The sequence below is a fragment of the Chiloscyllium plagiosum genome, chromosome 16, assembly GCF_004010195.1.
Source record: "Chiloscyllium plagiosum isolate BGI_BamShark_2017 chromosome 16, ASM401019v2, whole genome shotgun sequence".
NCBI classification, from domain to species: Eukaryota; Metazoa; Chordata; class Chondrichthyes; order Orectolobiformes; family Hemiscylliidae; genus Chiloscyllium; species Chiloscyllium plagiosum.
Window position 1 is genome coordinate 39,807,652 of NC_057725.1, and position 20,657 is coordinate 39,828,308.

At 39.4% G+C, this 20,657-nt stretch overlaps 1 protein-coding gene across 1 annotated transcript in view; it reads left to right on the plus strand.

Annotated features, from left to right (window-relative positions):
- Positions 1 to 20,657, plus strand: part of ipo7 (importin 7) — a 58,831-nt gene that overhangs the window by 14,290 nt on the left and 23,884 nt on the right. The window contains exons 3-10 of the mRNA XM_043705890.1: positions 1,681 to 1,834; positions 4,672 to 4,830; positions 5,204 to 5,360; positions 12,150 to 12,239; positions 13,453 to 13,547; positions 13,888 to 13,972; positions 16,155 to 16,289; positions 18,844 to 18,943. Coding sequence (XP_043561825.1) covers positions 1,681 to 1,834; positions 4,672 to 4,830; positions 5,204 to 5,360; positions 12,150 to 12,239; positions 13,453 to 13,547; positions 13,888 to 13,972; positions 16,155 to 16,289; positions 18,844 to 18,943 — 975 coding nt within the window. The remainder of the gene's footprint in view (positions 1 to 1,680; positions 1,835 to 4,671; positions 4,831 to 5,203; positions 5,361 to 12,149; positions 12,240 to 13,452; positions 13,548 to 13,887; positions 13,973 to 16,154; positions 16,290 to 18,843; positions 18,944 to 20,657) is intronic.

The window sequence follows — 20,657 nt, forward strand, 5'->3', positions numbered from 1 at the left end:
TTGGAGGAGGTGGAGGGCGTGGGTGGTGTCTCGAACGTATGTGGGGAGTTCCTGGACTAGGGTGGATAGGACAGTGTCGAGGTAGGTAGAGATGAGTTCAGTGGGGCAGGAGCATGCTGAGACAATGGGTCGGCCAGGGAGATCAGGCTTGTGGATCTTGGGATGGAGGTAGAACCAGGCAGTGCGGGGTTCCCGGACTATGAGGTTGGAAGCTGTGGGTGGGAGATCTCCTGAGGTGATGAGGTTCTGATGCCTGCTGTTTAGCAAACAGGCCCATAATGCAGGATCTCAACTTTAATGTTGAGACTATTCACTATTATTAATGTGTACATTGTCAACGAAATACCAGGCGATATGTTGTAAATGGCAGAATTCAAGAAGTTGCCTTGTTCTGTCAAGGCTTTCTAATAATACTAGCTGGTGGAGACATAATATTTAAGACCATAGAATGGCATAGAAGTTCAGTTCTTGCATGGTGTAGACCTATTTAGCACACCTGAAAAATTAGGGATTGTTCATTCCATTCCAAGTATATTTTTTTAACAGGTGATAATTTTTAATATACTACCTGGCACCAAAATGGCTTTAAGTTTGCAGTTTCATTCTTAACTGTTTTCTTTGTTTTGCTTTCTTAATCCCACTTATGTTTTGTTTTTCTTCTATTTCTGTACCTGGTTAAAAAAAAATTTAGTGATGGTTCCTGCCTCTGGTTCTGCACTCAATATTAAGACTGAATTGTTTCAGGAGGCAGAGAGTTGTTGTTTGGGTAGGTGTCAGATCCCCTGTACAGGGCAATCCTATGAAATATGTCTGCAATAATATCAAGTTCCAATTTTGAATATGTCTTAACCTTTGTTTGCTGCTTAGTAAAATTTGTCCATTGCCATGCAGAAGTATATTATTTAAGAGTTAAACTGTTTCATTTCAGTTTCTAAATCTGCATCTCACAGTGTGCGCGCACACATCATTCCCCCATGTATTAGTGTATTTCTGTTGCTTCATAGTCAAAAGAGTGTGGGTCCAAGCTCCATTCCAAAGATTTAACAATTTAAGCTAGGTTGACACATTAAGAACTGGCCTTTGAATGAGATGCTGAATTCCTGACTCAGATGGATCCATACATACCTCAGCACCATTGAATGGAGAGAAGGGGAGTGGTTATTTTGGTTCTGAATAATGCGTATCCCTCATAACCTGCGTTTAGACACTAATGTTGTGTAGAATTTTACAACATTAAGAGTGGTATGTATTACCATTTGGGCCAAAATGTTTATGGAAGTGTTTTTGCTTCACATGACCCTTGTTAAATCTTAATTGCATTCTCAACTTTGTATTCCTTCTCATAATGGAGCCTTGTTCTGTGTAAATCAGCTGCTGTGACTGTCACTGTTTTAAAAGTGTTTGCCATGACGTATTTTAGAATGTACTGAGATTTTGAAAGTTCTATATTAATGCAAGTTTTTCTCATTCTTAAAGTCAAATAAATTGAACAGTGATTACAATTGGGAATTAAAGTATCTTTCTTTCACTGAAACCGAAAGACCACCTTGAGCGTGCAAATGTTGAGTCATTCAAATCAGCAAATAGTTCACAAATTGTCTATTAAAGTGCCGGAATTGTAAATCACCAGCAATGTTGGTGACTAATTTTAGAAGTTTCTATCATTTAATTCTCTCTTAGGTGTAATTTACTTGAAAAATACGATAACGCAGTACTGGGCTGAGCGTGAAGCTACATCAGGTGATGTACCACCATTTACTATTCCAGAAGAAGATCAACAGTTCATCCGTGACAACATAATAGAAGCTATCATTCAGTCACCCGAGTTAATAAGGTTTGTAGTAGGAAAGAGTTGTTTGCTTATAAATGCTACTGCAAAGACTGGTGAATATCCAGTAAATCTCTCAAATTAGCACAACAGGCAGCATTCCCTTTATTTGCAGACAATGTGAACATGTTCTGGATCCTTGAATTCCATAATCTTTGACCTCTCAGGTACTTTTCACCTAGGCTAAGAAAACATCTGGAAGCTCTTGCAAATCTTTGTTAAAGTTTGGTAAACAACTACAGCATGGTCTGCAAAATCAGCTGTGATCAACTTGCATGTGTTCTTTTTCTTTCTTTGGTTAAAACCTGGACCTTTCTCTTCCTCCTCAAAACAGTTTTATCTGTGCCTGTCTTTCAGTTTGCTACCATGCAAAAGTATCAGTGAAGCTGAATTCTTTGGTCTACATATTATCTGTTTCAAGTACTTTATGAAAATAGCTATTCTTTCACGTATCCTCCACTTTCAAGATCCTCTTTGTGACATTTAGGCCAGTGTTAGTTAAATTTGCTGTTCTGACAAGTTAAATTGGTTAGTGCATTCAAGTGATCAAAAATGGAATTCTTTTGAGTGTTCAGTCACATACTGGCTTATTAACTGCTGGCAACTTCATTCATGCCATTAGTCTATAATCAAACGTTTGGTGTGGTAGATATCTTTCTAAGCTTCTTCCTCCAGTGCTCCCCCTCTGCATTACCGTTTAAATATTCATATTTCCTCTTGCCTTGCACTTTAGTGCTCTTGGAGTCCTGATCATCTTCACACCATCATGGGTGATGGGCTTCACTAGTTGGCCAGCATTTGATGCCCATTTCTAGTTGCCCTTGAGAAGGTGGTGGTGAGCTACTGTCTTGAGCCACTGTAGTCCACATGTTGTAAGTTGACTCTCAGTGCCCTTATTGGGGGAATTCTAGGATTTTGATCCAGTGATGGTGAAGAAATGGCAATATATTTCCAAGTCTGGATGGTGAATGGCTTGGAGGGAATCTTGTAGGTGATGGTGTTTGCGCGAATCTTCTGACTTCATCCTTCTAGATGGAAGTGGTCATGGGTTTGGGAGGTGCTATGTGAGCATCGTTGGTTTTCTGCAGTGCATCTTGGAGCTAGTACACACTGCAGTGACTGAGCGTTGGTGGTAGAGTGAGTGGCTATTTGTGGGTGTGGTGCCAACCGAGTGGAATGCTTCATCCTGGATGATGTCAAACTTGTTCCCATCTAGGCAAGTGAGTATTTTATCATGCTTTTGACTTGTAGTGTAGGTGGTGGACAGATTTTGGGGAGTTGAGAGGTGAGTTACTCACCACAGTAACTGATGTTATTGTAGCCAGTGTGTTTGTGACGAGTTCAATTGAGTTTTCTGGTCAATGGTACCACCCCCCCCCGCCCCCCTGCCGGATGGTGGAAAATTCAGCCATGGTAACACCATTGAATGTCAAGGAATGACGATTGGATTGCCTCTTATTGGTGATGGTCATAGCCTGGCATTTGAATGATGCCAATGTTACTTGTCAGCCAGAGAAACCCAAACTAGGCAGCGCTTAGTTTGTTGCTGAACAGGTACTGCTTGATAGCACTGTTGATGAACAAGAGTAGACTGGGCGGTAATTAGCTTGGTTTGATTTGTCCTACTTTTTATGTACGGGACATATCTAGGCAATTTTCCACATGGTCAGTTAGATCCTAGTGTTGTGACTGTACTGTGGAAAAGCTTAGGTGCGGGCGCAGCAAGTTCTGGCACGCACGACTTCAGTACTATTAATGTGTTGTGGTGCAAATGTTACTGATGCTTCCTGTTTTGGATGGACAACTCTGGGTGTTGCCATGATGTAGGTGGCCTTAAACAGCAATATGTGGAATTAAATATTTTTCCCTGTTGGATGCAATAAATTGACCCGATGGAAAAAAAAATCTTTTAGGCTGTAGTTGGGCTTTACAGACAAGTAGGGTGTTAGATTTAACCTGAAGTCTGCAAAGTGGATCGTTGCATGTTTCGTTTTTGTTTTTAAAAGTAATTTGTAGTCATTTCCTCTGGATAAGGGAAAGGCTTAAATTGCTTTGGTATTAATGTACTTCTGATTACTTTGCCGTAACCCTTCTGGGTGAAGTGTAAATTTCTTGAGTGCACATTGAGCTTAGCTGTGATAACGCATGATAGAAGGTGTCAACAGTGAGGTTTACACATGCATCCTGACTGTTAAGTTTGAATTGGATAATATGCAAAAAGTGTTTGGGGGAAACAGGTCCTGTATAAATACCATAGAATCCATATCGTGTTGTAGTAGGCCATTTGACCCAACAAGTCCACACTAACCCTCCAAAGAGTATCCCACCCTGACACATTCCCCTACCATATAACCCTACATTTTCCAATTTTGAAGTACACCTAACGTACACATCCCTGCACATTATGGGCAATTTAGCATGGTCAGTTCACTTATCCGCATATCTTTGGATTGTGGAAGGAAACTGGAGCACCCGGAGAAAAATCATGCAGACGTGGGGAGCAAGTGCAGATTCCTCATTCCCCTGAGGCTGGAATCAAACCTCGGTCCCTGGCATCATGAGGCTGAGTGCTAACCACTAAGTCATCGTGTCACTTTTTTATGGAAAACGTTTTTACTGAAAGAAAAAGGGAAGGATGCACATCAAATGATAGATGTCCTTAGACCAGTTCAACGCAGTTATTTAGACTATATTGTACCTTCAGTCAGGTTTTAACTTGTGAATGCATCTTGTATCTGTTGAAGTTTTAGACATTACATTTTGATAACATGATTTTAAAAACATTTTGGTTTATAGAACTGTCCTGATTTTGTTTTTGAGTAACTGATGTCTCGTCTTTATAGGGTACAGCTCACAACTTGCATTAACCAAATTATCAAACATGACTATCCAGTCAGGTGGCCAGCTGTTGTCGATAAAATTGGATACTATCTGCAGTCTGATAACAGTGCCTATTGGCTTGGGATCCTCCTCTGCCTCTATCAGTTGGTGAAGAACTACGAGTAAGTGCTTTGTGTTTTTGGTCCTGAACAGTTTTCCTATGCCTTTGCATTATGACCTAAAGCAAGCCAAATAATACTTGGTTTAAAATCTGAGTTATGTTCTAAAAGCTGTTTATCCTTGCCTCCACCAATATTTTCCACACTTATAGCCCCTTGACCTCCAAAGATTTATAAGATTGGTAGAGTGCTGTGTACTGAAGTGTTTTGATCGGTTGCAAGAATGACTGCAATGTCAGACTGGCCTCGAAGTCTATCTTACCAGAAGAACTGATATAATTGTGTCAAATGATAGAATGTGCAATTCAAATGTAGGAATATATTTCTGGTGTTGTGCTTTATTTTTGACTGGTAGTTTTACATATTTTACACACAGGTACAAGAAAACCGAGGAACGAAGCCCATTGGTGGCAGCTATGCAGCACTTTTTGCCAATGATGAAAGATCGTTTTGTCCAACTTCTCTCTGATCCTTCAGACCACTCTGTCCTAATTCAAAAGCAGATCTTCAAAATTTTCTATGCACTTGTTCAGGTATTACAATGTAAAATGAAGTGTTACCTCAACACTGGTTCCCTATGCAGTGAGGTTGTCTGAAAACATGGCTGTGCTCTTCCTAAGCATAAGAAACTTGTGTATTGCTCCGAAACAAGCTCAAGGCCATCCTTTAGTTTGTGGAAGCTCACTCTCCCATTTTCCATTAATATCTGTTGGATGTTGAAGAAATACAAAGTTTTTGCAGCGATTCTGAAGCCAAGGGCAAAGTCCAGTGATCTTGTTGTTCTTTGGAGACCCAACTGTTAGTGGCTGCTTCTAGTGTTTTTGTACTTTATTACTGCAAGTCAAGTACATGATTCTTGTATGAATCCTGGAAATCTGAAGTTTTATTCATGCCATTGCAGTAATCAGCTCTTATACAATGCTTCATATTAGGTTGACCACAAGTGTTCTGGAGATCTTCAATTCTGTTTCCTGGCGAAAAAGGCTTCCTTTGAATTGAATTGAGCATTGTATCAGCTCAGGCTATCAGTATGTTGCGTAAGAGAGGCACCTATGAACATTTTATTGTATCTTGTGTTCTTCAGAATGTTTTGTCACTGTCTTCTTTTTTATCTGTCTTACTTTTTTGGTCATTGATATGTCCAGAAAAAAAATCAGTTTAGGTGATACAAGGGCCTGATTCTGAGTAGGAAATCTGTTTGGAAGTATGAATTTGAGATGAAGTCATTTAACTCCAAGGGAGGATTAAATGTGATTGAATCAGTCATGTAAGTTGGTAAACTAGTTAATGACAGCAAGTAGAAAATTAAGAATTTAGGTGTGGCCGAATTCTTTTTTTTTGTTTAAAAAACGAGCTGTAGATACTATTACGAAGCTATAGATGTGTTCTGTACCTTTAAGGGAGCTGAAATTTCTGGCTGGTACAATGTGCTGAACGATTTAAAAGTGTATCATTTGGTTGACGCAGAAGCTGGAGTTGTGCTGCCATGGTACAACACAAATTCAAATTCTGCCAGTCAGTTTAAATAATGTCCCAGATACCAAAATCCAACCGAATTTGAACTTTACTGTTTTGGATGACATCAAACCAATGAAATGATCCAATGTTTTGGGATATAAAATCAGACATTTTGAACAGTTAGGGGGAGAACAGCATAGAGCTGACAAGCATCAAAATAACAGCCAGCAGAATAGCTCTCTGAAAGATACCTGTCCATGAGAAATTTGTGCAGCATAACACCAAAGCCAACCTAGAGAAATCCACAGAGATATTTCGACATCTGAAGATGACAACTGGGTTTGAAATTGAATTTTGCCCTAAATCTGAGGTAATATATTGGACTAGTATTGTAGAGTTTGGGGGTGGGGAGGTGGTAGGAATAAGTTTAACAGAAAGGAGTTATAAATAGTTGTTAAATGTTCTATTTTGGACTTTAAAGAAAAATTAACAATTTTATTTTTTTAAATACTGGTATTTGGGATAGTTCTTTGCCTTCGAAATCTAGCAGATTACGGTGTGAGGTGAGCTTTACTGTATTTCTGGTTTAAATTGGCAGGAGGGTTTACCCTGTGTTGTAACAGATTTGAGGGCTCATTGCCAAGATTTGAACGGTTTGGGTCTCTGATTTGTGATTTGAATAGGTTTAGACAGATCCATTCTGAGATTTGGACAAATTTGAGTAGATTCGGGGAACGTGAAAAGCCCAGTAGATTTAAACACTTGCAGGTTACTGTCCTAGATCTTTAAATAATGTAGGTGAGACGATTTGTTTAATTTTGGTGACCTCCTGGTTGAGTCAATTAAAAGTGAGAGAAATGATTCGGGGGCCTGAAGATGATTCTCAAATTTGCCAAGGAAGTTTGGAAGGAAAGAAAAAGGCCATACATTTAGGATTGGCAAAGAAGTCAGGTTTAGGTTTAACCAAGGACACAAGTAAAGCTGAAATTGTAACAGAATTAATCAAACATTGGGTGTGTCACAGAAAAAGACAAGTACAGTAGAGGTAGAAAAACCTAAATTACAATTGACAAAAATGGAGTTCAAAGGTGAGGAAAGAGAGAAGGTTCTTTCCTGAGCAAAAAAGAGCGAAGAAAGGAGGAAGAGAAAGGGAATTTGAACTTGAAGTTGCGACTTAGCCAGCAAAGTCAAGTTAATAGGATGGAGATTAAAAGCGAAGGTAGTGACATAAAGAAATACGTCAAAACTCTGCCACATTTTGATTAAGATGTTGAAGCTTTTATTTCATTTGAAAAATTGGCTAGGCAAGTGGAGTAGTCTGAGAACTTGTGGGTAATGGTAGTTCAGACTAAACTGATGGGCAGAGCTAGTGAGGAATTTGCAGTGCTGTCAGGTGAGGGGTCGAGCGATTTATGCAGATGTCAAACAGGCTATTTTGAGTGCTTATGAATTGGTACCAGAAGCGCATCGACAGCGGTTCAGAAACATAAAGAAGGAACCAAGTTAGACTGGTGTTGAGTTCGAAAGAATTAAGCATAGTCATTTTGATAGATCGGTGCATGCTTTAAAGATAGGACTTATGAGGCGCTCAGATTATTCTGCTGGAGGAGTGTAAAAACTCGCAGAGACAGTAAGGATTCATGTGGAGGAACAGAAAGTTCGGGAAGTGAGCAGGGCAGTAGAATTAGCAGATGAATACATGTTGGTGCATAAGTCAAGCTTCCAGCCAGAATTTCGACCTGAGGGATAGAAGTTGGAAGAAAGGGTGATCATACACTACGAAAGAAAGAATAGGGAACATTAGTAATTGTTTACCATAGGTTAAAGAAGTCTAAGAGGGTGGAAAGGAAGTGAAAGGCCTCAGGTGTTTTCACTGTAATGGAGTGGGACACAGAAAATGACAGTACTGGTAGTTCAAGAAGGGCACTGGGAAAAGGTGTTTTCACTGCCAGAAAGTTGGACACATAGTCACAGTGCTGGTTGTTAAAGAAAAGCACTGTGGGAAAAGATCTTGAAAGAAGCTAAGCCAGTTGCCTTTGTGAAAGTAGTAAAGGAAAAGCTGAGAAGCTGCAGGAGAGTGCACAGCTGCGGCAGGGGCCGAGTGTGGAGTTTGGTGCCTGATCTCTATAAAGACTTTGCCTGTGTGGGTAAAGTTTATTCAAAAGAACAGAAGGAGAAGGGCAAGAAGTTGTAATTTTGAGACCGGAGAAATGGGCCGAAGTGCACCAGATTGTGTTACCGGTAGCATGCTTACAGGAAGTGTTACAGGTAGCATAGGAGGTCACCTAAATGTACAAAAGATTGAGGGCTAAGGTGCAAAAACATTTTTATTGGCCTGGAATGTACAAGGATGCGGTTAACTCTACACGTCATATATGCCAAATGGTAGGTAAGCCACAGGCAGTAAGAAAACCAGCACCTTTGTTGCCAATTCCCACATTCAAAGAACCTTTCACGCGGGTTATAATTGATTGTGTAGGTCCCCTCCTGGGAACTAAAAGTGGAAACCAGTACTTGTTAACCAAAATGGATATCTTCAGATTTCCGGAGGCAATTCCATTACGGAGTATTAAGGCAAAAAGAGCGGTAGAGGAGTTAGTAGATTTCTTCACGCAGTATGGGCTACTCAGTGATTCAGTCAGACCAAGGGTCTAATTTTACTGATCGGCTGTTAAAGGAAGTCATGGATAGCTTGGGTATACAGCACTTGAAATCAAGTACGTATCATCCTGAATCCTGGATGAGCCCCCAAGCTGTTATGACATGGGTAGACCCTCCAAATTTAAACCAGGCACACAGTAAAACTTGCCTTTTGCCAGAATCTGTAAAATTTCAAGAGGCAAAGAACTATCCCAAATACCATTATTTAAAGAAAAACTTTTAACAATTTAAGTCCAAAAGAGAACATTAAACAACAATTATTTATAACTCCTTTCTCTTAAATCTATTTCTATCCCCCTCCCCCACTCTGCAATACTGGTCTGATAAATTCCCTCTTAATTTTATGACAAAATCAGTTTCAGACCCAGTTATTGTCTTTGGATGTCGAACTTTCTCTGTAGATTTCCCTAGGTCAGCTTCAGTGTTCTGCACAAATTTCTTATGGACCGGTGAGAGTTATTCTGGCAGCTGTTACGTTGGTGCTTGGCAGCTCTTTGTTCTCCCCCTAACTATTCAAAATGTCCGACTTTTATACCCTAAAACATTGGATCACTTCATTGGTTTGATGTCATCTAAAACAGTAAAAACCAAATTCGATTGGACTTTGGTATCTGGGGCGTTATTTGAACTGGCTGAATTTGAATTTGTGTCGTACCATGGCAATGCAGCTCCAGCTATTTGTCAACCAAATGTTATGCTTTTAAATCTTTCAGCGCACACTGTGCCAGCCAGAAATTTCAGGTCCTTTTAAAGCTACAGTTCACGTCTACAACTTCATCATAATACCATGTGATCTCGTTCATATTCAGCATGAATAGCATGAGCACGTTTGCTTTAACCATATATCTTGTTGATAAAATAGACATGCAGCATTTTTAGTCATGTTTGTTTGAAATAGGTGCATTGAAGGGGAAGTTAAATAAGTACATGATAGATAAAGAAATGGAAGAATGTGTTCATTGGATGAGATAACAAGGTAGAAGACATTGCATGTCATATGTCAACATCAACATAGACCTGTTGGAGAGAAGTGACCTTTCCACATACATTAAAATTCTGTAAATAGGTACTTCCTCGATTGTTCAGCAAAGGAATGTCCACCCATTAACAAGCATCTTCAACAGGGCAGGTAGGGCATATGGAAAACGGTGTCCCAGGTGAGTTCTGTAATTAGACCATGGCTGTGAATAGTATATCTGAGCGAGTAAACATGCTTGACAATTTCTCTGTAGAGTTGTTAGATATGAAATCAAGAAGCTGCATTAAGAAACACTTTTTTCTGATTAATTCACCCCAGAATTCGAAGCTTTTTGTGAAAGCAGTTGATACTAGATGTTTACGTAAATGTGATATAATTTTACCTTGTGGGTCAGCTACTTTGTTAATTTCTAATGAGCAACAATGATGCGGACCAGCAGCTGCTACTTCCATCTCAGTTTTTTCTCCCACTTAAATGAGTTTTTGTCTATTGGTGGCATGACTATCACACTGCTGTTGAGAAAATCTGTGTGTAGGGTTATCAGGAGAAAACTAGAAATGGCACAAAGCAAATTAATCATTGGGCAGACCAATGCAAAATGGGTCACATGGCCTTGTGCTCAATATAACTGATTTTGAATGTTTTATGATCCCAGTCAGTGTTGCTGGCCAAGTAAGATCCAGACTGAAATCTGGCTTACAACATGTTTTGTTTGTAAGTAATCATATAATCCCTATAGGATAGAAGCAGGCCATTTGGCCCATTGAGTCCACATCGATCATCCAAAGAGCATCCACCTTCCTACTCTATACCTGCAACCCTGTATATCCCATGGCTAATTCACCTAGCATGTATATCCGTGGACACTGGATAATTTAGCGTGACCAATCCAGTTAATCTGCATGTCTTCGGACTGTGGGAAGAAACCCACGCAGACGTGGGGCAAATGTTCACGTTCCACACAGTTGCCTGAGGTTAGAATTTAAACCTAGGTCCCTGGTGCTGTGAGGCAGGAATGCTAATCTCTGAACCACTGTGCTATCCCAATGAGATGGTCCTTCACTGAAACGCAAGCATGTGATGCTGCAGTTTTGTTTTATTGCTCTAAAAGCAAAAGCTTATTTTTGGAAAATAAGTGAAGATAAAATAGAATAAACCAAACTATTTGCATACAACAGTTTGAAAGATTTCGCAACACTAAAGTATAATTCTAACTCCAAAACCATCTCTTTACACACGCAAACAACAGAGTGCAAGACACATTTTCTATTTCATCTATAGGGTTGACTTGACTGTTGCTTTCAATTCCTACTCAGTTTGCAGAAGACTTCTATGATTAGTCATACTACTGAACTTAGGTTTTCTTAGCTTCAGAGTCCCTCTTCTGAGTTTCCTCTTCTGCTCTGCAACTTGCACTGAGGTAACCTTTTTCCTTCTTATTCTAACTACCCCTTTCCCGGAGGAGAAACGGATCCATTCATGTTAACTTCCATCAGGACATGGTCATACAACATGGAGACAGACTTTTTGGTTCAACCAGTGCATGCCGATCATGTTCCAAAACTAAACTAGTCCTGCCTGCCTGTAATTAGGCCATATCCCTCCAAATATTTCTTCTTCTTGTACTTATTCAAATGTCTTTTAAATGTTGTAACTGTGCATGCATCCATCACTTCCTCTGGAACTTTATTCTGCACACGAGCCACACTTGGCTATTGTGTCTTTTATATCCTTCTCTCCTTAATATGCCCCCACCCCCTTGTTGAACTCCCTATTGTAGGGGAAAGACACCCTACCATTCACCTTATCTATACCCCTCATTATTTTATCAACCTGTAAGTTCATCTCTCCACCTCCTATCCTCCAGACTATTATGGTGAGAGGGTTGGTAAGTGGATCTGTGCACTGAAATCAAATGTTTTCCATGCTTTGTTTTTCCCCTCATCAAAATATAAACTTGATCCTTTTTCACTGAAAATAAGCTGATGATCCTCCGTGTTTAGTCTGTACAATCAAATGCAAATAAATTCCCATTTTCATGCCAGAAGCTCAGTATCTATTTTATACTGGTTTAAGATAATCATGGCTCTGGAAATACTGTCAAGTCGATCAATAAACACAAACCAAATCTACGTGCCACTAGTGGAAAATCCAAGCTCTAAAATTAATGATATTAGGCTGAACTTTGAGTTCTCTTGTTTAATGATTTGTTTCCTGCCTACAGTACACTCTGCCGTTGGAACTGATAAGCCAGCAAAACCTTACTGAATGGATGGAAATACTCAAAACAGTTGTTGATAGGGATGTTCCTCCTGTAAGTTTTTTTTTCTTTTTTTTAAAGTTTAATCTCTTCCCATTCTTTCCAGTATTGATTGCTTAAATATGCGAGTTTACATTCTCAAACAAGGGGAGTGGAGCATGAATAAAGAAGTGTTGCATGTTTCCTCATCCTTAAGGGTGTGGAAAATTGGGAAAATAGCTTTCAAATTTGGAAGTTTCTCAGAAGGACTTCTGTTAAATGACTAGATTAGAAAAGCTTGCATGGTTCAACTTTGAAAGGAAAATGGATAGATGATTTGGCAAGGATACTCAAAAGTCATGAGGGGTTTAGAGAGTAGAGAGTGAAAAACTGTTTCCAGTGATGGAATGGTTGCAACCCAAAGGGACCCGATTTAAAGGTGACTGGTAAAGTGACCAACAGAGACACAAACTTAAATGTTATGTTACAAATTGGTAGGACCTGCCTGTGAGGTGAAGGCATGTTCAATTTTGGTATTCAGAAAGGTATTAGGTAGCCCTTTGAGAGAAAGTTTGAAAGACTATGGGTAAAAATTAAGGGGTTGAGATTAACTGAGTAGTTCTTGTAGAGAGCTGGCATGAATAAGATAGCTAATTTTATTCGCTGCTTTAGCTATTGGAAGTTGAATTGGGATGTCATGAAAGATGGTCTAAGTTTTGAAATACTACCAAAAAATAAAGCTTTCGCTTTAAAAATATGATAAGTATTTGCTTCCCAGATAAATGGGAAGACTGTTGAATTAAGTTCCTGTGCAATGTTACTATTTCTTGATAAGCTTTTTGACTTAGTATTAAACTGGTAAAATGTTACAATTTTGAATGTAACCTTTTTCTCATCTGTTCCTCTTATAGCAGTTAAACATGTGCATTTTATTTCCAAGCATTCCTAATCGGTATTTGCTGCCGTCCTTTCCCTGAAAGTGATCTGGTGCATATGAAATAAGATTGTTCTTCATTGGTATTCAAGATTCTAAAACTTTTTCATAAGTCAGTCAAGGCACTGGGCTTTTGCAAAGTAGTGATGACCAGATTGATGTATGCACATCAGACATTTGCCCGTTTGTTAACTTAAGGTCCTGATGCAGTGCTTTACATTTCATCTGTGTGCATTCCTTGCAAAATATTTCCAATATATTTCTTTGTCCTTATCTATAATGGAAGTTATATAAATCATTATGCTGCAGGTAAATGCTACAGTGACATTTTCATCATTGTATGTGTGTTTTAAGGAAACTTTGCAAGTTGATGAAGATGATCGACCTGAGCTCCCTTGGTGGAAGTGCAAGAAATGGGCTTTGCACATTTTGGCCAGATTATTTGAAAGGTGATTGCTTTTCACTGTAATGTATAAGTAAATTAAGGAACTTTATTTTTCCTCATTTTCTGCTTGTGTTACTCATAACTGGAATTTTGTTTCACAGATGTCATTCATTACTATGCTCAATCATCTATACCTTGAGCATTATAGCTGAGATAATTCTAACCTCACGCAGTGTCCATACATAAGCACACTCAGTAGGTGTCAATGGGTAAAGATTAGGATAGCCTGAGAATTGTGGCTGTTTGGTTACTGATTTGAAAGCTGCATTTATGAAACTTGCAAATATGTGACTAAAATTTCAAATGTTTCAGTGCACCTCCTGAAAAGTATTTGTATCTTCCAGATATGGAAGTCCAGGTAATGTCTCCAAAGAATACAATGAGTTTGCTGAAGTATTCCTCAAAGGTTATGCTGTCAGTATCCAGCAGGTACAGTATAATTTCTGTGCAATTCCTCTAAGCTATGGCATCAAAAGCATTTTTGTTAGATAATGAGTGACTATAGTAACATTTTAAAACTGCATTTTACCACTTTTACTTTGTGTAAATCATGTATTTTAGATGTTTGTGTTAGGTATTGTTGTAAGTATGCAAATAGTTTAAGTGCATGAATCACAAAAAGCTAAAATTCAAGTTTAGAAGGCAATGGGAATAAGGTTGGAGTCTTACTGACATGTGATTGTTAGAAGTCAATCATCTTTGTTCCAGGCCATCTCTTAACTAGTTCCTTAGGTTAGTGTGCTAGATCCAGCTGTCTTCTGCATCATCAATGGCCCTCCCATTGTAAGGTCAGAAGTAAGGATGTTTACAAATGTTATTACAATGTTCAGCACCATTAATGACGACCCATACTGAAGCAGTCCATGTTCAAATGCAACAAGATCTGGACAGTACTCATGCTTGAGCTGACAAGTGAGAAGTAACATTCATGCCACACAAATGCCAGACGATGTTTCTTATTGGAGATGGCCAATCTAATCACCCGCCTTTGACATTCAGTGGTGTTACCATCTGAATTCTACCACTACCAACATCAACACTGACCAGAAACTCAACTGGATTTGTGACATAAACAAAGTGGGTACAAGAGCAGGTCAGAGGCTAGGAGTACTGTGGCGCGTAACTCTCTACCTGACTCCCCAAAGCCTGTTTACCATTTACAAAGCACAATTCAGGAGTGGGATGGAATACTCCCCATTTGCATGCATGTCAATCCAACAACACTCAAGCTTGACATTATCCATGGCTAAGTATCCTGTTTGATTGGTGCCACATCCATTACCATCCACTCCTCCTCCACTGATGCTCAGAAGTGCATACTGGTACACAATCCTTTATTCGAAATGCTTGGGATCAGGTTGTTTTCGGAATTTGTAATTTTTCGAATTTCGGAATAAGCAGTAGTTCAACAGTGAAATTTTTAAAATCTTACCAAACAGTAGACTCACTCTGAGTAGCAGGCCCTGAGATGGAATTGAGGCCTGCCAGTGCTGAGCCATGTCCCCACACGTCGCATCTGAGTGACATGCATTGAGTGGGTGTGGAGTCAGGTTAACTGTTTGCACACCAAACAACCTTGTTAATGAGATTAAAAACTTCACAAAAAGACCGTCGGATTTTAGAGCTTTTCGGATTTCGGAATTTCTGATAAGGGTTGTCTACTTCTGCTACCTACAAGATGTAATGCAGAAATTCACCAAAGACCCTTTGGTAGCACCTTCCAACCCATGACCGCTTCCATGCTGAAGGGCAAGGGCACCAGATATATGGGTGCACTGCCAGCTGCAACTCCCCATCCAGACTTGAAAACATTTGATGTTCCATCATTATTGCTGGGCCAGAATTTGAATTCCTTCCCTGAATAGGATTTTTGGGTCTACCTGCAATGATCTGCAGTAGTTGAAGAAGGTAACACCACTTTCTCAAGGGCACTAGGAACAGGCAATAAACACTGCATGTCAGCAATGCCCAGATTCCACAAGTTAATAAATTCAAAATTTATTTCAAAAGGAATAGGGTGTGAAAGTGGAGTGGTTTTGCTCAAGGCATTGGTTAGACCACAGTTGGAATACCATGAATGGTATTGGTCCCCCTATCTACCAAAAGGTATACTGGCAATGGATGCAGTCCAGAGAAGATTGACTGACTGTGATGACAGTGTATGGAGGGACTGTCTTATGAGAAAAGGTGGAGTATGTTGAGTTTGTACTGATTAGATTTCAGAATAATGAGGGGTGACCTGATGGAATAATATGTTTCTTAGGGGGCTTGACAGGGTAGATGTGCAAGGGTTGTTTCCCTTTTTGGGAGAATCTAGAACCACAGAATATAATCTGAGTGAGGGCTCGTCCATTTAAGACTTGATTGGGAATGTCTTCTGAAGGTAGTGACACTTTACCATAGAGTGCTGTTGAGGATGGATTATTAACTATATTCAGGGCCAATGATTTTATTTTCTTCACTGAGGGAATTATGGTGTAGGGAAAATGCAGGAAATAGTTAATTGAGATTATGGCTGATCTGACATTGAATGATGGAGTAGACTGGATAGACTGGCCTACCTCTGCTTTCTTGTATCCAAACTAGCCCTTAACACTATATATTGTTACAGGTGCTTTTGAAAGTTTTATATCAATACAAAGAAAAACAATATGTGGCTCCTCGAGTACTGCAGCAAACACTGAACTACATCAATCAGGGGGTTGCTCATGCTGTCACCTGGAAAAATCTAAAACCTCATATCCAGGTAAGGCTTCTTGTAATTTTAATTGAATGTTGCATGTTTCGACCAAAACTTCTGAGCAGTACCTTTATATCAAAAACATTATAACACTTTCAATTAAGTTCAGTTAGTTTAATTTAATAATGCTATCTTTCCAAGAGTTTTAATCATGTTTATACGGGGTCAAATTCACCAGATTGTATCAGTTGAGACCTAAACTTACGCATGGAGAAAATGAGGACTGCAGATGCTGGGGATTGGGGGGGGGGGGGTTGGGACTGGGAGAAGGTGATAGGTCAGAGAGGAGGATGGAGTGGATAGGTAGGAAGGAAGATTGACAGGTGAGACAGGTCATGAGGATGGAGCTGAGCTGGAAGGTTGGAACTGGGGTAAGTGTGGGGATGGGGGCAGGAATGAGGAAAATCGCTTTCACCCGCACCTCCATCCACCTGTTGTGCTCTCGGCTACCTTCTCCCCAGCCTCACCCCCTTCCCATTTATCTCCACCCCCGAGGTTCCCAGCCTCATTCCTGATGAAGGGCTTTTGCCTGAAACATTGATTTTCCTGCTCCTTGGAAGCTGCCTGTCCTGCTGTGCTTTTCAAGCACACTCTAATCTTGACCTAAACTTAAGCTACTTAACCAATGGAGCTGTTTCAGATCTTGAAAATGTGCTATTACATGGATGTTCGTCGTCTGAGGCATCACCAGAATGTTGATATGTCAGGTTTTTAACTGGCAGAAACAACTGAACCAAGTTATGTGCTCGCATTGAGATCATTTGATTGTTACACTTTCTCAATTGATATAAAATAATACAGCACAGGAGGTCAGCTAATAAACTAGGATGAGAAGGTGTTTTCTGTCATACTCATTACTAGACCACCCCCTCCCCAAAACGTGGAAAATTGAAACCCAGTTGTAGTTTCCTTCACTTGGTACGGTCTAAGAAATGCTTAGGTGATAATTGCTGTAACCAGTTAAGCAATCATGAAACTTTTAAAGTTTTAATTCAACTGCTGCTTTACATTAAGGCATTGCCCCAGAGTACAGGATGGGTTTTCATTAATCCTGAATTGATTGATATATAATTCATATTTGGAGTTGTATAACTAAAATACTGCAAAGACCTCTTTGAATCGAACTGGTAAATAATAGTTGGTGAGGGTGGGGAGAATCTCTGTCTCCCAAGTGGCTCATCTAGTTGTACCACTAGTAGGCTTTTATTCCTACTTCTGGTCTGTTATGTTTACTTAGATGTCAGTAGCCCAAGGCAGCTTGAACAATGGAATATAATCAGAATTTTTTTGAAGCAAGATGCATTGCCACAATAGAGTAAAAATCTTACCTGTACAGAGTTTACAATCTCAAGTGATAAAATGTACGTGGATTAGACCGAACCAGGTGATCAGCATTAGTTTTACTTGTATGTTGATAATACGTTGCCACTACCCCTCTTGACGTCACCATTGGCGTGACATCAGACAGATTATTTGACATTTAGTACTGACCTAGCAGAAACATCCTATAGTTAAATATTAGGAAGAAGAAAGCCATGATTTTCAGTTCTTGCTCCAAACTCCATTCCCTTGCCAGTTCTGTACCTCTGCTTGGCAATGGTCTGAGATGAAGTCATCTGGTTATTTCTTTGTCACACTGAATGTGAGATGAACTTTCAAACGGATGTTTGTGCCTTTGCTAAAACTGACCTTGTTACAGATCATCTACCCCTGAAGCCCTAACTTGTGCTTTGTTAGTGCTGAACTGACTGTTCCAACCCACTGCTGACCTATCAAATTTTGTCCTGCATAAACTTGCAGTTTTATTTTGCCTAATGTCTTGTATTAATTAGGAGCAGGTACCTTTCCCTATTACCCCAGTGCCCTCTGACATCCTCCTGAGTAAACAGTATCTTGATTTTAAAGTTTTCATGTTTGTTTCCAAACCCCTTCAGCTCCGCATCCCTCAAATGTTTACACTCGTATAATTCTGGTCTTTTCTGCATTCACAATCCTAATTGGAGCACTATTGATGGGCTGTGATTTCAACTACCTAGCCTTCATACTCTGGAAATCCCTCGGTTCATTTGCCCCTCAAACCTTCTTTTAAGACACTACTTTGTGTCTTTGGGTCAGATGACTAAATTTGACCAATGTCTTCTAATGTAACTTGGTGTCATACTTTGTACAGTGCTCGTGTGAAGACATCTGGGGCAATTCATTTTAAGCACAAATTATTGTCAATGCACAAGGGCAGAGATTCTAAATCAGCAAATTTTCAGGGTTTGGGAGTGGGGAATAGGAACGATTCCGTTGACTTTTTTTGTGTCTCAATAAAGAGGGCGGTTGTTAATCCAATGATTACCAAGGGATAATGCATTAAGTGAGAACAATAAGTATGAAAGCTGCGGACATACACTTATGGCTCATGAGAAGATCGGTCATTTGGGTAAGTTAACTAGGGCTGTCACATTGAAATTGCACACCAACTAGAACCAGATTTTTTAGAAAAAAATGTTGAATGAATGAATTTTGAGTTTGTTAATGAATTATTATCCTAACACATTTGATATATTTGTAGGGCATTATCCAAGATGTTGTTTTCCCCCTGATGTGCTATACAGATGCAGATGAGGAGCTATGGCAGGAGGATCCATATGAGTATATTCGAATGAAATTTGGTAAGATATCATTTTGGCTCATAGGTGAGGGTATTAATTTACAAATGTATTATTTCATTCCTAAAGAGAGAGAGCTGTATTGAAAAATAGATTTTATTTAAAAAAATATCATTTATCCTTCTACTTTGCCACCAAATCCCTGTGGTTTAAGTTTAGATAATTCAAGCAAACTGCCTCCTTTTGCATTAATTCCTGGGTATGGTGATTCCACATAGATTGTTGTTATAGTCACACAGCACAGAAACAGACCCTTCGAACTAACCAATCCATGCTGAATATAATCCCAAATTTAAGCTCATCCCACTTGCCATCTGCTGGTCCATCTATCTCCAAACCTTTTCTATTCATGTACCTGTGCAAATGTCTTTGAATTGTAATTGTACCCCCTTGTGTGTTTTATCCAAGCAAGCACTGTCCATATTGGGCAGAGACAACAGCTATCAGCAAGCTTCCATCCAACCTCAGCTCATTGAGGTGAATCGCATCGCACTGGCTGCAATGTCATTTACAGGAATTGCTGGATGTAAATGTTTAGGGTAGGAGGTGGGAACCTGCCAATTTAGCCGTTTGCCAATGCCATAAACCATACTCCTTACTCAAAAATGTGTTCTCATTAGATTTTCATACATTACATGAAACTCCAATTTGTAGTCACTGGTATCAATCAGTGGTAAAAGGATTAGCTAAAGTCCTGATAAATTAACTGTAGAATTTAATTTCCTGACAGTTTGTCACATAAGTTACCTAAAAGTTTATTCTGTTCTTTTTCTTTCATGGATGTGAGCTGAAACTATGCCAGTATTTGTTAATCATCTTTAATTGCCCTTGAAGTGGTGGTGAGTTGCCTGTTGGACCATTACAAAGATACGTAGGTGCACCCATAAGCTCCTAAGGAAGGAGTTCAATGATTTTCAGCTATTGAAGGAAGAGCATTATAGTTCCAAACCAGGATGGTATATTTGTCAATTAATTGATGTGGTGTTCCCATGCATTCACATTCATATAGCTGCCCTTCTAAGTAGTAGAGATTGCAAGTTTGAAAAATGCTGTTGGAAGGGGGTTTGAGTTGCTGAAGTGTCTTGTAGATGATACCTACTGATGCCAAACAGGCTGCTGTTGTGATGATGGAAAGCTTATGTTAGTGAAGCACTATACTGAACAGGCTTTGGGAAGTCAGGACCTGAATTATTTCTAATTTCTAACCTCTTCTACAGCCAGTCCAATTGTGTTTTTCATTGGTAATTCTCAAAATGTTGATCTTGGAGTTGATTAGATTTTCTCCACTTGGGAGATTGTCGATATCTGGCAAGTGTTCCTTGCCATTTATTAGCGCAAATCTGAATGTTGTCCAAGTCTTGCTACATGTGATTGAGCTTCTTTGGGTATTGTTCATGTTTGGAGATGGATTGCCTAAGTTCTAGTACCTGCTCCAAACATATATAATATCAATGAGCAGGTTAATTAGAAAATATCTATCCTGAGGAACTCCTGCACTGAAGCCTTGGGATGAAGGTAATTAGCTTTTTCAAAACCAAAGCCATTTTCCTTTGCTAGATCTTGAATTCTTGATTTCTGTTGACTTGATTTTGCTCTGGTCTTTTTGATGCCATATTTGGACAAATGCAATTTTGATGTCAAGAACAATAGATATCTTTCTTCTAGACTTCAGCTCTTTAGTCTGCATTTGGGTTGAGACTGCAGTGAGCTCCAGCTA